A 13,026-nucleotide genomic window follows, 5' to 3' on the forward strand; every position below is an offset into this window, starting at 1 on the left:
CCTCAAATCTTATTTTCAAATCCCTAGGCTCAATTCCTCAAATTTCACATCAAAAACACGTAATCTAATCGAAATACTCAATGATAATTCAATATTATTGACTAACAATGATCATAAGTGACTTACCTCAATTGTTTTCGTGAATTCTCGCTAAAAAATTGCCTCAACCCGTGTTTGAAAGATCCAAAATAACAAAAATGTCGGACCCTTCTGTTTTTGTAGCCTGACCAGCGTTTTCACTTCTACGGAGTACTTAACCGTATATGCGGTCTCGCATATGCGAGGTCTTCCCCACTTCTGCAGATTCTTTCGCTTCTGTGGACAAGAGGTCCGCTTCTGTGGCCTCGCTTTTGCGGTCGACACTGCTGCTTCTGCGGAACCAGCTGCCCCCCTCACTCCGCATTTGCGGCGCCTAGCTCGCACCTGCAGGCTCGCAGATGCGAAAAGTTTCACGCACCTGCGACGCAGCCCCAGGACAAGCCCCAAATCCGCTTCTGCGCCTTGCCAGCCGCACATGAGGCAGCGCACCTGCGAGAATAGTTTCGCAGGTGCAATTGCACTAGAAGACAGCAAATTCTAGCTTTGTTCTAAGTCCAAATTTGATCTGTTAACCATCCGAAACTCACTCGAGGCCCCCGGAACCTCAACCAAATATACCAACAAGTCCCAAAACATCATACGAACTTAGTCGAGGCCTCAGATCACATCAAACAATGCTAAAACCACGAATCTCACCCCCAATTCAAGCCTAATGAAAACTAACAAATTCCAACTTCTACATTCGATGCCGAAATCTATCAAATCAAGTCCGATTGACCTCAAATTTTGCACACAAGTCATAAATGACATAACAGACCTATTTCAATTTCCAGAATTGAATTCCGACCCCGATATCAGAAAGTAAACTCCCAGTCAAACTTCCAAACTTTAAATTTCCTATTTTCACCATTTCAAGCCTAATTTAACTACGGGCTTCCAAATATTTTTCCGGACACACTCCTAAGTCCAAAATCACCATACAAAGCTATTGGAATCATCAAAACTCTATTTCAGAGTTGTTTACACATAAGTCAACATCCAGTCAACTGTTTCAACTTAAACTTTAATTATTGGAACCAAGTGTTCCAATTCATTTTGAAACCTCCCTAGCAAGTCATGTGATTATAATTAAACAAAGGATAAGCAGTAAATGGGAAACGAGGCTGTAATACTTAAAACGGCCAGCCGGATCGTTACAAAACTAATTCAAAGTTGTAGTAGGAAACCTTAATTGTTTAGGATGTAATTTATTTAATTCATGTCTAAATAGGATTTGTAGCCATAATTAATATACGAATATATTTTTATATTTCTAGTTAAAATAGATTTCATACTATTATAAATAGTTTATAATTCATATTAGCAGCTTATTTTTTGTGTGGAGATTTGTGGAGGAAATAAAGAATTGTAAAGAGTTTTCAGAGATTAATAATAAAGTATTTTTCTTTAGTGACAGACAAAACTATATTAATAATAGATAACCCGTGCTAGTAATATAGTAGTAAAAAAATAATGAAGATGCGGGTTATACCACCATTATCTATATCTATATCTATATACTATATTAAAAGCACGAAGACCCTTAGCGAAATGTCGATCGCCTTTTTTACCCTTTAAAATCAATTTTACATTGGACAAAATCGTAATTAGTTACTTTCCTAATATGTAGGACCTTAAAATCAATTAAAACTTTACTTATTAAATCTTTCCTTATTAAATCTTTCCTTATTTGAACTATATAAATATTCTTAATATTTAGGACTTTAAAATTCATTAAGTTTTTACCTTATATAAATCCTTTTTCTTGATTAAATCATGTAACAAGACTAAAATTCCTTACAAAGGTATACACCCTATTTATTATAAACCAAAATTATTTTAAAATATTATTTTCTATAGCTACCTTTTATATTTTATAGCAAATAGGTATTTATGGTGTATACTACCACTGAGACATGAAATACGCTACTTATGTTTTTCCTCTCTCTTTCTTTCAATTAACACAAGATTCTCTCTCAGATTTTTTTTTCTTTCTCTCTCTCTTCCTTCTCTCTCTTCGAGCAACTCAAGCCCTAGTATTGATGGCCGACGAGAAAGAAGAATCTCTCTCTCTTCGAGCAATGTGATGAACTTTTATCATAAATTTGTTGTACGGATCCGACGAACTTTCTTCTCTTCTTGGCCGGAAAACGCTATCTCCGACGAACTTTCTTCTCTTCTTTGCTATTTAGTCACATATAATGATACAAATACATTATATTTTATACAAATTAAACTCAAACACATTGTATTTTTATATAAATATATTTTTTTGCTATTTTTTTAATACAGCTGAATACACTTGTATTCATGCATACTGTATATACAGTATATATGAATATATGATATAAATATTGAAATACACTGAATACAAATAATAAAATAGAACAAATTATAAATAGTGAATACATTTAATTTTAAAATACATTGAAATACTGTAAAATACACTAAATACAAATAAAATACAGTGAATGCAACCAATGAAATACACTGAATACAACAGTAATAACATGTATTAGGAATAACTAAAATACTGTTAATACAGATACATTTGAATACACTGAATATAAAATAGCGTATACAGTAAATACAAACATTGAATCTAATGAATGCAACAGTAAAAAAAAATTAAAACACACTAAATACAAAAGTTAAATACAACAGTTATATACAACTGAAAAATTATTCTAATTAATTGGATTGATAATGAGGCATGTTATAATTGATTTTGTTGAGTTATATTAGGAGTGTATCGCGCTAATTGATATTAATTTCGTTATTAGACAGCTAGACATACATATTTTTAAGTTGATTGCCGTTACTGTATTCATAAATACATGACACGAATATATGTGAATATATGCGTGTACAGCTGAATTGCCATAATTTTAGGTACTTTTTGCTGTCGTATTTACGAATACAATAATGCGAATATACTATCGTAATAACTGAATAGTAACTATAACAAATAATTATGTATATAACAGGTATATAGAAAGTTAATAGTTGCCGAGCAACATCAGTAGTGCCAACTTGGAATCCATAACAATTTATAGTAGCAGTGTCTTTCTCAAATAGCCCCCCCAAATCCCTCGAAACACTTTCTTTTTGGCGCTAACACTCTTCACAGACTAACGTTAGCAGCCTTTTTAGCGAATCAATCAAATGGGGGAAGAAGAAGCTTCAGAGCAGCAGCCCATTAGAGAATCAATGGGTGAAGAGGGAGCTGTAGACCAGATAGAAGTCCCAACTGAAGCTGTAGAAAAACCATCGGAAGAATCTTCTTACCGTTGGCCAGTTATTCAATATGATGTTCCCCCATATCGAACCTATCATTTCTTCAACCACTTCAGAACTCCTTCTAACCCTAACAATTTCTTAAAGGGTGTTAAATGGTATGCCTTTTCTCCTTTCGTTTTATTTTTTCCCCATTTCTTTTATGCCCCGTTTTCTCTGTTCTGTCTATATATATATATATATATATATATGTTATGGTTAATTCTATTTTTCTTCTAGGTCCCCGGATGGTTCTTGCTTCCTCACTTGCTCTGATGATAATACCTTTTGTTCTTTTACCTTGTAAGTTTTTGAATTGCTATACATTTTACTACTTTATAACTATGTTCAATGATAAATCCTCCAGGAACAACTGTGAAATTATTTTAAGTCTTGAATAACCGTAAAGATTAAAATTTTCCTACTACAATTCGTTTGGAGTTCATACTTTGTGATTGGATTTGTGGGGCTTAAAATCTGTTGGTAAATAGAGTTTCATGAAATGACGAATTATCTGAAAATAGAGCTGAATGTATATAGAGAATTCATATAGCCGACCCCAGAATTTTGTGAATGAGGCACAATTAATTGATTGATTAACAGACAAATAGATTCATATGTGGTGCTATTATAAGGCAAGCACATAGTAAGAAATGGTACCTAGTTATTCTAGCATTTCCATTGCATTGAGTTGCTCTGTTAATTTGGCTTTGCTTCGTTGATAGGCCGTATGATGAAAGTGGATGGCTTGCTGATACTTCTTCATCAGCTGCTGATACAGGTAAATTGTATGATATTAGTATATTTAGGTTTGGATGTGAAGCAACATTGTGGAAGTATGTTATAGTAATTGTGGAAATTATCAATCATGTGTGTTCAGTATTAAACTTGATATGATTTGCTATCTCATGTTGTTGTTTGTTGTGTTTAAGACTGAATGATTATTTGCAGATTCTTATGCTGCAAGCCTTGTCATGAGTGAGGGGGAGTCTGTATATGACTATTGCTGGTATCCCTATATGTCTTCTTCAAGTATGTCAATTGCCTTGTTATTTGTGGTAATGCTGACTGTGATAAGAAAAATTTAACTAGAGTTTTCTTTCATGACCCAGGTCCAGAGACATGTGTTTTTGCAAGTACTGCCCGTGATCACCCTATTCATCTCTGGGATGCTACTACTGGACAGGTGTGTCTTCGTTTCTAGAGCTGTTGCTACATTATTTTTTTCCTCTCGCTTGCTCTTTGATAGGTTGCTAACTACCCATGATTTGTATAGCTGCTCAACAAGCTTAGCTAGGAAGATATTCTTCCCTACATTATCTTTTCTTGGGTGGTTGCAGTTACGCTGTACTTACCGTGCTTATGATGCCATGGACGAGATCACTGCTGCCTTCTCAGTTGCCTTCAACCCAGCAGGGAATAAGTAAGCATTTCTTTTTTTATCAGCCCCAGACCCCACTTGTGGGAATGCACTGGGTCGTTGTTGTTGTTCTTTTTTTATCAGATTGCTTTTCTCCATCCTCGTTCTTGTGGTCACAGTTCATGAGGCATTGGTCCTTTTTCTTTAATTTTATTTGTAGTATTTTAGTTGTGTTTTAGAAAAGAAGAAGACAAGAAACATAGCACACTAGGTATAAATTTTTATTTGGAGTCAATGAAATTATATAGATGACTGATGCTGTACGAGTAATTACTAGGTTAAGCGTGTTTAGTGCAGAATATTCTTTCTTCTTATATGATTGATGATTAAAGAGTTTACTTCCACCGACATGATTTATGTTTTCCAGATTAGTCAATATAATTACTGCCAGAACTGTTGGATAATGCATGTAATCAGTAGATTTAGTTGAGCTGTTATTTGTGAGTTAGTAGAGAGGCCATCAAAATGAGTTTTTCAGCTATCTTGGCAAATAGATATGCTTTTTTCTTTCTGGATAAAAGGCTTGCCTGGTAAACAATTAGTACCTCTTATTCATTTTATTTGGCGGTGATTGAATGAACACAGTTTAAAAAAGAAAGGAAGACTTGGATCACAAAAGGTCTCTCTATGTATACATATATAATATGTGCGTGTGCGTGCACACTCGCGCACATGTATGTAAGCTAATAACAACCAAAAGTACCACTAGTATGTAGGGCTTTCGACATGCCATGTCAATTCCTATAAGAGCACGTTATTGAGGATAAATTGGAAACATTAAAATTAAAGAGTTTCTAATTATGAAAAGGTGTCAACTTTTTCAGAACAAACCAAAAGAAAAAAACACGTGCCCATATAAAATAAAACTAACGAAGTACAAGTTAGGTAATCTTCAAAATGGATGTGAAGAAAAAGAAACTCTATAGAAAAGACGGGAAGAAAAATAACCTATGGTAGACAACTCCTTATTGTATCTTTTGGATTGAAGGCAAGAAATAGGAGACCTTTTGAAGGTAAAGAGTACGTTATTGAGGGTCAAAAGTTCTGTTGTATAACTTTTGTTGATTTTTGTTTAAAGTGGAAATACCAACTTATCTGGAGGGTTGGCTAGAGTGATAGTATGATCGCAGTACCTTTGTTTTTTGATAAAGACATCTAAAAAGGTATTGTATGATCACGATAAAGCGTAGATGAACTCTTTTGATTTATTAAAAAACTGCAATCTATCCGTATTTACTGAGAGCGTGATCAGAATGACAGTAATGAGACCTAGTTATCAATTTTAGGTGGTTGCTAATGAATTTCTTGACCCTCCGCCCTCCCAAAAAATGCTTTTCCCTTTTGTTTTTTCATTTTGTTTTATAGACTTTAAGACTAATGTGTTTTCAGTTTTTCTTTGAGCATCTTCTTACTTCATTTGCACTACGATGCTAACTTCTTTTGTAGTATTGTGGTCTGCTTCATTTTCTTTATCTATGTATTAGCTGGTAATTTGCTACAAAAGTAAGTTTTCATTGACTCTTTATTCTTTTTGAGTTAGGATATTTGCTGGATACAACAAATCCATAAGAATATTTGATGTTCATCGGCCTGGTAGAGATTTTACCCAGCACTCCACCCTTCAAGGAAATAAAGAAGGGCAATCAGGTATTTTCCAGTAGCCGCTTCTCTTTATGATCACCTTTTTAGCACTCGATTGTATAATAAGATAATAAGCTGATGATTATCTGTGTCAAACACATCAAGCTGATAGTTATATCAAAGTGAAACTAGATAGTGCAGCTGAAGTTAATTAATTTTCCTACCTTCTGATGCCAACATTATTCCTCATTATACATTTATTATTCTGACACCTTTTATCTTATCTTTTAGGCATTATATCCTCAATTGCTTTCTGTCCAAGCCATTCAGGGTTGCTGGCCACAGGATCCTATAGCCAAACTACTGCCATACATAGAGAAGATAACATGGAACTTCTCTATGTATTGCATGGTCAAGAAGGTGGGGTAACACATGTAAGTTGGTAGAGCTATCATTCATTTTTTCTTTCTTATACTCAAAAATCTGTAATTGCTTCAATGATAACATTCACTTGTCAGGTCCAATTCTCAAAAGACGGAAACTACTTGTACTCTGGTGGCAGGAAGGTAAGAATTTGAATGATGGTACAGTACTGTTCATTTTTAATGTCTATTTAACAGATACTCGGCCTTTTGTTTTGTTCCTTCCCTTGCACAGAAAATGCTGGATCTATAATTTTATTTTATCCATCATAAATAATGAACCAAATGCGCTTGCTGCCTTTGAGGGTTTCTTGTTTTTTAATCTTTAGCGAAAAAGAAACCAGAATGTATAGACAGCTCAAAAGAAAAACTTATCCATTTGAGTTGAATTTCATTTTTTGTGCAGGCTTTTTATTTGGTTGGGATAGAGTTGGGGCAGAGCGGAGCCAGAATCTGTTTCAGTGATAAACAGCTAACTGGAATAGCTTAGACATATCTTTGATTTAACAAAGTAATACATAAACCACAATAGCTACACGAAATTTTTGAGGAAGTGATTTAGGTTTGTACTAACTCCACATAATATGAGAGATTCTTAAAATAGGAAAAGAACAATCAAAGAAAATCTTAAGGTCGATTACTGATCAATGGTTTTACAAAATTATTGAAGTTCAATTACCACTTTCAACCATGTTTTCACAAAGTTAAATATAACAACCTCATTAGCTGTTTTTCAAATTATTACTAAATAGAAAAATGCTTTGCAGAATATCAAAATTAATGCAAGCATGAGTTTGATTACTCATTAGTAATTAATGGTAACCATATTTCAGACTTGGATACTGCTTATGTATTAATGATCCTAGCACCTGCTCTTATGTCTTATCTCTCTTCTTTTATTTTTGTTTTTCCTTTTATTCTTTCTCCTATTCTGTTAAAGACTTTTAGTGAGGTGAGATCTTGAAAGCAATTTATGACTTTAGTGTTCCCGTGGAATTAGTGCCAAAAGATGTTAGAAGGGAGAATGCATAACAAAGTTGGCGAATGTATAATTGACCACATTGCCTTTAAATTTCTAGCATCAATTTAATAGGTTTCCTTCTCTCTCTCTCTCTTCAAATTTTGTGGGTTTTGCAAGTCTTATGATCATTGTTTTGGTTCTTATAATTCAGTTTATGTATTCGTCTGTCAGTGCAAATATATGCTTCAACCCACTCCGGAACTTTAAGATATTTGCTGGTTTAGGAAAGGGAAGCCCATGCCATGCTGTAGATGACCTTCATTAACTTTTCATAGTAAGCTTTGATTAAAGTTCATAGGGAAGCCTTCATGTGATGTCAGCTATGTCAGACATTTGAGACCTTTTCGCATAGTGCACTTTATTCAACTTCTACCTAGACTTATAAGTGTGCAGTTTGTTACACATGAGTTATAAAATTGAAATAAGATCTGTATTTGTTTCCTTCATTCAGAAATATAAACTTTGTGCCTGTTCGGCTAAAAGGCATGTCTTCTAGTTATTGATTTCCCTCACTTGTCTATTTTTGATCTCTTCTTGATCCGAGGGTCTATCGGAAACATCCTCTCTACTTCTACGGAGTAGGGGTAAGGTCTGCGTACACACTACCCTTCCCAGACCCCACTTGTGGGATTCCACTGGGTTGTTGTTGTTGTCTATTTATGATCTAAACTTTGACTGTTTCCTCTTCGGACTCATTTATTCTATATCGCCACATGTGCTAGTGCTACACTGTCATGCATGCATGTTGTATTAAACATATGTTTGACCAAGTTCGTCTCAAATCTTGTTTTAGGACCCTTACATACTGTGCTGGGACATTCGGAAGACTGTTGAAATTGTTTACAAGTAAGTTCCTTTCTACTGACTGGATACTCAGGGAACGAGAATGTCGGAATGATTGACTGGATGGTTTTGTTTCTGTTCAATATAGAAACTAATGAAATGCATTCCTCTTCAACTTTCTTGTATCTGACATCTCACTGTCTTGCTAGAAAAGTGATAATCCTTTAGCAGTTTCCTTGTCCTGTAAAATAACACTATATAAGCTCATATGATGTTTTCCTGGAGAGGGATTCTGTTATAATCTGAAGTGGTCTATTTTATTTAAGGGTGGAATAAATGATTATTGCTTGAAAGTATTGAAATCCTATCTATATTGTGAAAACATTTCTATATTCTTTACATGCTCTTGCATATTCAGCAGGCGGGATGATTACATGAGATTCAAACATTATTCATTGGTTTTCCCCCTTCAAGAATAAGCTTTAGATCACTTCCTGGAATTTGTCAGCTCCTTGGCTTAGCTTTACAAGTTTTTTGTATTTTCTGAGCTGACAGTTTGCCTCCCTTTGTATCTTTGCATTCCCTGGATGACTTGATTATATTTCACTCACTTCATTAAGAAAAGAAGTTTTTATGCCAAATCAGAAAAAGCTAAAACTATTATTTGGACAGCCATGCTGCTCAAATTTTCTTTCTTTCCCCCATAGGCCTTATAAATTGTCTAGTGGGATTGTAATAGAGCTAACAATGTTTTTACTGCACTGTACATTTTGCATCTTCTTGATGCCTTAAATGAAATCCATTATCTTATCAAAAAAAAAAAAATTTGTCTAGTGGGAAGTTGGTACCTTGTTGTTTGGGTGTCTTTTTTGTTTTGTATATGTAGTGTTTACATGCAAAGTGATGAGCTCACAAAAATATACTGTTTGCATTTGGAGACCGATTTATTAAAAATTGTAGAAATCTGCTTTCTATTATGTTGGTTTCACTTAAGCCACCTGACCCTGGATTAGGTGAAATCTGATTATTAAATGGCATAGAAAAGAAAAGAAAATCATTAATGTGAAATGTGGAAATTATCAATCTATTGGTATACTAAAGAGGTTCATTTCCTCTTATGGGACAAGCTTTTGGAAAGTAATCATGAAGGAAGAAAGAATCACAAAATTCATAGGATTCTTGGTAGCAGCTGGATGTAGAAGATGATATTGGTGGAATTTATGGTGCCAAGATAATAGTCCAAAAGATGATTTCCTATTGTATTCTCATTGGAGATGATCACAGTAGCTGAGGTTCCAAAAAAAGAAGTATCGTGGGTATATCCTTTAGAAGACCTCTATAGAATTATCATTTAGTGAGGTGGAAATCCTGCTGAGATTGTACAATCATAGAGAGTTTGAGGATGTTGATGGTATCAAAAGAATCATGGTCGAAATGAGTACTTCCTATATCCTTCTATTTATTGGAGAAGATCCTAGATCTTTGTGGAGAAAATTATCAAAATCTACGCCCCGACAAAAGTAGCATTCTTGATGTGGTGTGTGGTATGGGAGTGATTTTGACTGCAGATAGCCTAAGGAGGAGAAGGTGGAGAGTGGTTAGTTGGCACGACTCGTGTAAGAAGTAATGTGAGTGTTCTACTACTTCATGGTGATTTACTTACAGAGTTGCACTTTTATTTTTCATTGCATGTTACCGAACTCTGGGCACAAAGGAAGGGTTGAGGGCAAATTAACAATTTTTTTTATACTTATAATTTAGCTGTAGGCAAATTGTCTTTTCAAATTGTGCCTAATTGTTTGGCAGAAAGGAGGGGTAGAGTGTCCAAACTTGAGGTTCTACTAGAAGTGCTTTTTCTCCACATCTCTACAAATTAAAAGCACCTTTAATTGTTACCAAACACTTGAAGAAATGCTTTTTCACAAAAGGGCCATAACTCTTCCTAAAGATTGGTCTACATCCTCCACATTCTATAAAATGGAAAGAAAGATATATCTTATCTTGGTATTGAAGCGATTATCCAGCCAATAGACACAGATTTTCGAACTATCCACGTTGAGACTTGAGAGTATCCATTTGCATGAATGCAATAATTAGTTATGGTGATACTTGTGCAAGTTTGAAATCATGGTGACTGATTGCTTCAGTGGTCAAGTTTCTAAAGTTCCCCTTTTTGTTTCATTTAATAAGGCTGTACAGATCATCAGAAACTACCAATCAGCGCATATATTTTGATATTGAACCTCAGGGTCAGCATCTTGGCTCGGGAGGACAGGTAATCTTCTACTTAGTTAAAAATTACATCTTCTGTCGCAATGAAATTTAAGATCTCATCTTGTGTGCTTGCTTGTCTGTCTAGGATGGCTCAGTTCACATTTATAATCTTCAAACTGGACAGTGGGTGTCCAGCTTCCGAGCTGCATCAGGTACTTCATTATGTTCATAGAAAGCTTATATTGGAAGAAGGTCTGCCTATTTTCTTCTGTTTCTTACTCAGCTTATCCCATTTTAGACACGGTGAATGGTTTTTCCTTTCATCCTTTCTTGCCAATGGCTGCCTCTTCGTCAGGCCACCGGAGATTTGGAGTTTTAGATGACGCCTACGAGGATATGCTCCTTACTGGTAAATTTATTCACCCTGCATTGTTGGAATAATGCCCCAAAGTATATGTGTTCAAACTTTTGTAGTCGTCTGCAATGAAATATCTTCATTATTGATACCATATCTCCTCCTCCTATGCTTTGATATGTCTGATTCCTCATTCCCATTTACCACTTTCTGAGAAACAAACTTGTTGTCATGCTTCTTAGTCCAACTTGCTTCCCTTCTTAATAAAGTTGCTAAAATGCTTAGATCACATCTGCTCAGATCAAGTCAATGTTTGCATTTTGTTGTAGAAATGCTCTCTGTATTATAGCGGTCTGATTGATTACAAACTGTTAACAAGAGAAGTTTTAAATATGACTGTTTTTTCCTTGTTTAGGTGATGAAAATTGTGTTTCTGTGTGGAGCTTCTCCTATTCAGCATCCTTAGAAAATGCTGATAGCCCCAGTTCGGGAGGCTCAAATGGTAAAGATGAGCTTCAGGACCTTCATCAAGAAGCTTGATCCTTATACCAGCCTTGTGTATAAACTTATATTAGCATGTGATGACACCACCTTAAAATACAACCACAGAAAATCATTCTAAACAAACTGTGTTGCACTATTTATGAATGTATCAGTTATTAGCTCAGAGATATTACTTCTGGTATTTGCCTCATTTGAACTTAATTTATCCTTTTCTCATTTTCCATTTTGGTATATGGAAAAGAAAATCACAGGAAAGTTTGAGGAATTGTGTCTAGCTTGCTACTTCTTGAACGTGTTATCCATGCATGGTATGACCGAGTCTTTTCATTATCTTCTTAAAGTTTTGTCAATGCTCAAAATAGCTGAAAAGGCATCCATTTTATTAACCTTGTGTTGTTGGAGGAGAGAAACCAACCATATTTCTCATCATTTCTTTTTGTGAAACATTCAATCACACTATCCAGCTGAGAATCTCATTCATTGCTCATTTTCAACACTCCAAATTTTGCAACCTACTCTTGTATTGTATGTCATCCTTGCCTAAACTTCAGGCCTATTCCTTCTTTCACTTGATCCAACTTGTACTATGTACTCATCTTTGTACTAGGATTCCTATTTATAGAGAATTGTGCAGGGGTGAGACCATGCATTTGAATGGTAATTTAGAGATGGTTATGCGGTGAATAATAATAATAATGATGTAAGAGGTTTGGTTCATGACATTTTATGCATGGATTATCTTTACTAACGAAGCACTAAAAATGATTATTTTACGAATAATAAAATAATTGCCTAGTTTACGGGCATTTGAACTTATACTATATTTGTACCAGTTAAAGCTATTACATATTTTTATTCCTATAATTTTATCTTACACAAATAATTACATTGTTTCCTCATAAATTATGTAGTATTAGAAGATTTTAACATCTTAAACCAAAAACTGCATTAATAACCAGATTTATATAAAGATCCAGATGTTATATTAGTTATGTAGAAATTGCATCGATAATGCGTATATAGTTTTATGTTGCAAAGCAAACATTGTATCAGTGATGCAAAATATTATGCCAATATTATTTTTTCTTATGTGGCCAGCGTCTTAAATTAACCGACGACTTATCGTGTTTTTGGCTCATTCGCCAGATCACATAACATTGTAAAACTCCCTACTGATAAGTTTGGAGTAATGAAACTCAGTTTAGTATAATCTGCTCTTTAATTAAGTTTTTCCCCGTTAGAATATATGTTAATTCAAATTTCAAACTTGAAACAATTTATCACATAGATAAAAAATTTATTAAATTATTTTCTATTATCAAATTTTTTCATTTATTCATTATATAATCTGATACTTCGGGGCTCTGAATTC

At 34.4% G+C, this 13,026-nt stretch overlaps 1 protein-coding gene across 2 annotated transcripts; it reads left to right on the forward strand.

Moving 5' to 3' along the window:
• The first annotated feature begins 3,112 nt into the window (after positions 1 to 3,112).
• On the forward strand, positions 3,113 to 11,928 carry LOC104109592 (uncharacterized). Of its 2 annotated transcripts, XM_009618932.4 has the most exons (14): positions 3,115 to 3,473; positions 3,595 to 3,657; positions 4,080 to 4,135; positions 4,306 to 4,386; positions 4,467 to 4,540; positions 4,695 to 4,777; positions 6,315 to 6,421; positions 6,647 to 6,789; positions 6,874 to 6,921; positions 8,592 to 8,644; positions 10,772 to 10,856; positions 10,941 to 11,007; positions 11,094 to 11,204; positions 11,566 to 11,928. In XM_009618932.4, the coding sequence occupies exons 1-14, from the start codon at positions 3,244 to 3,246 to the stop codon at positions 11,688 to 11,690; spliced, it is 1,326 nt and encodes a 441-aa protein (XP_009617227.1). In that variant the 5' UTR covers positions 3,115 to 3,243; the 3' UTR covers positions 11,691 to 11,928. The 2 variants fall into 2 exon arrangements, with proteins under 2 accessions (XP_070051727.1, XP_009617227.1); XM_070195626.1 differs by lacking the exon at positions 3,595 to 3,657 and having other exon boundaries at positions 3,113 to 3,473.
• Positions 11,929 to 13,026: the final 1,098 nt, after the last annotated feature.

This window comes from Nicotiana tomentosiformis, chromosome 2 (genome assembly GCF_000390325.3).
Source record: "Nicotiana tomentosiformis chromosome 2, ASM39032v3, whole genome shotgun sequence".
Taxonomy (NCBI): domain Eukaryota; kingdom Viridiplantae; phylum Streptophyta; class Magnoliopsida; order Solanales; family Solanaceae; genus Nicotiana; species Nicotiana tomentosiformis.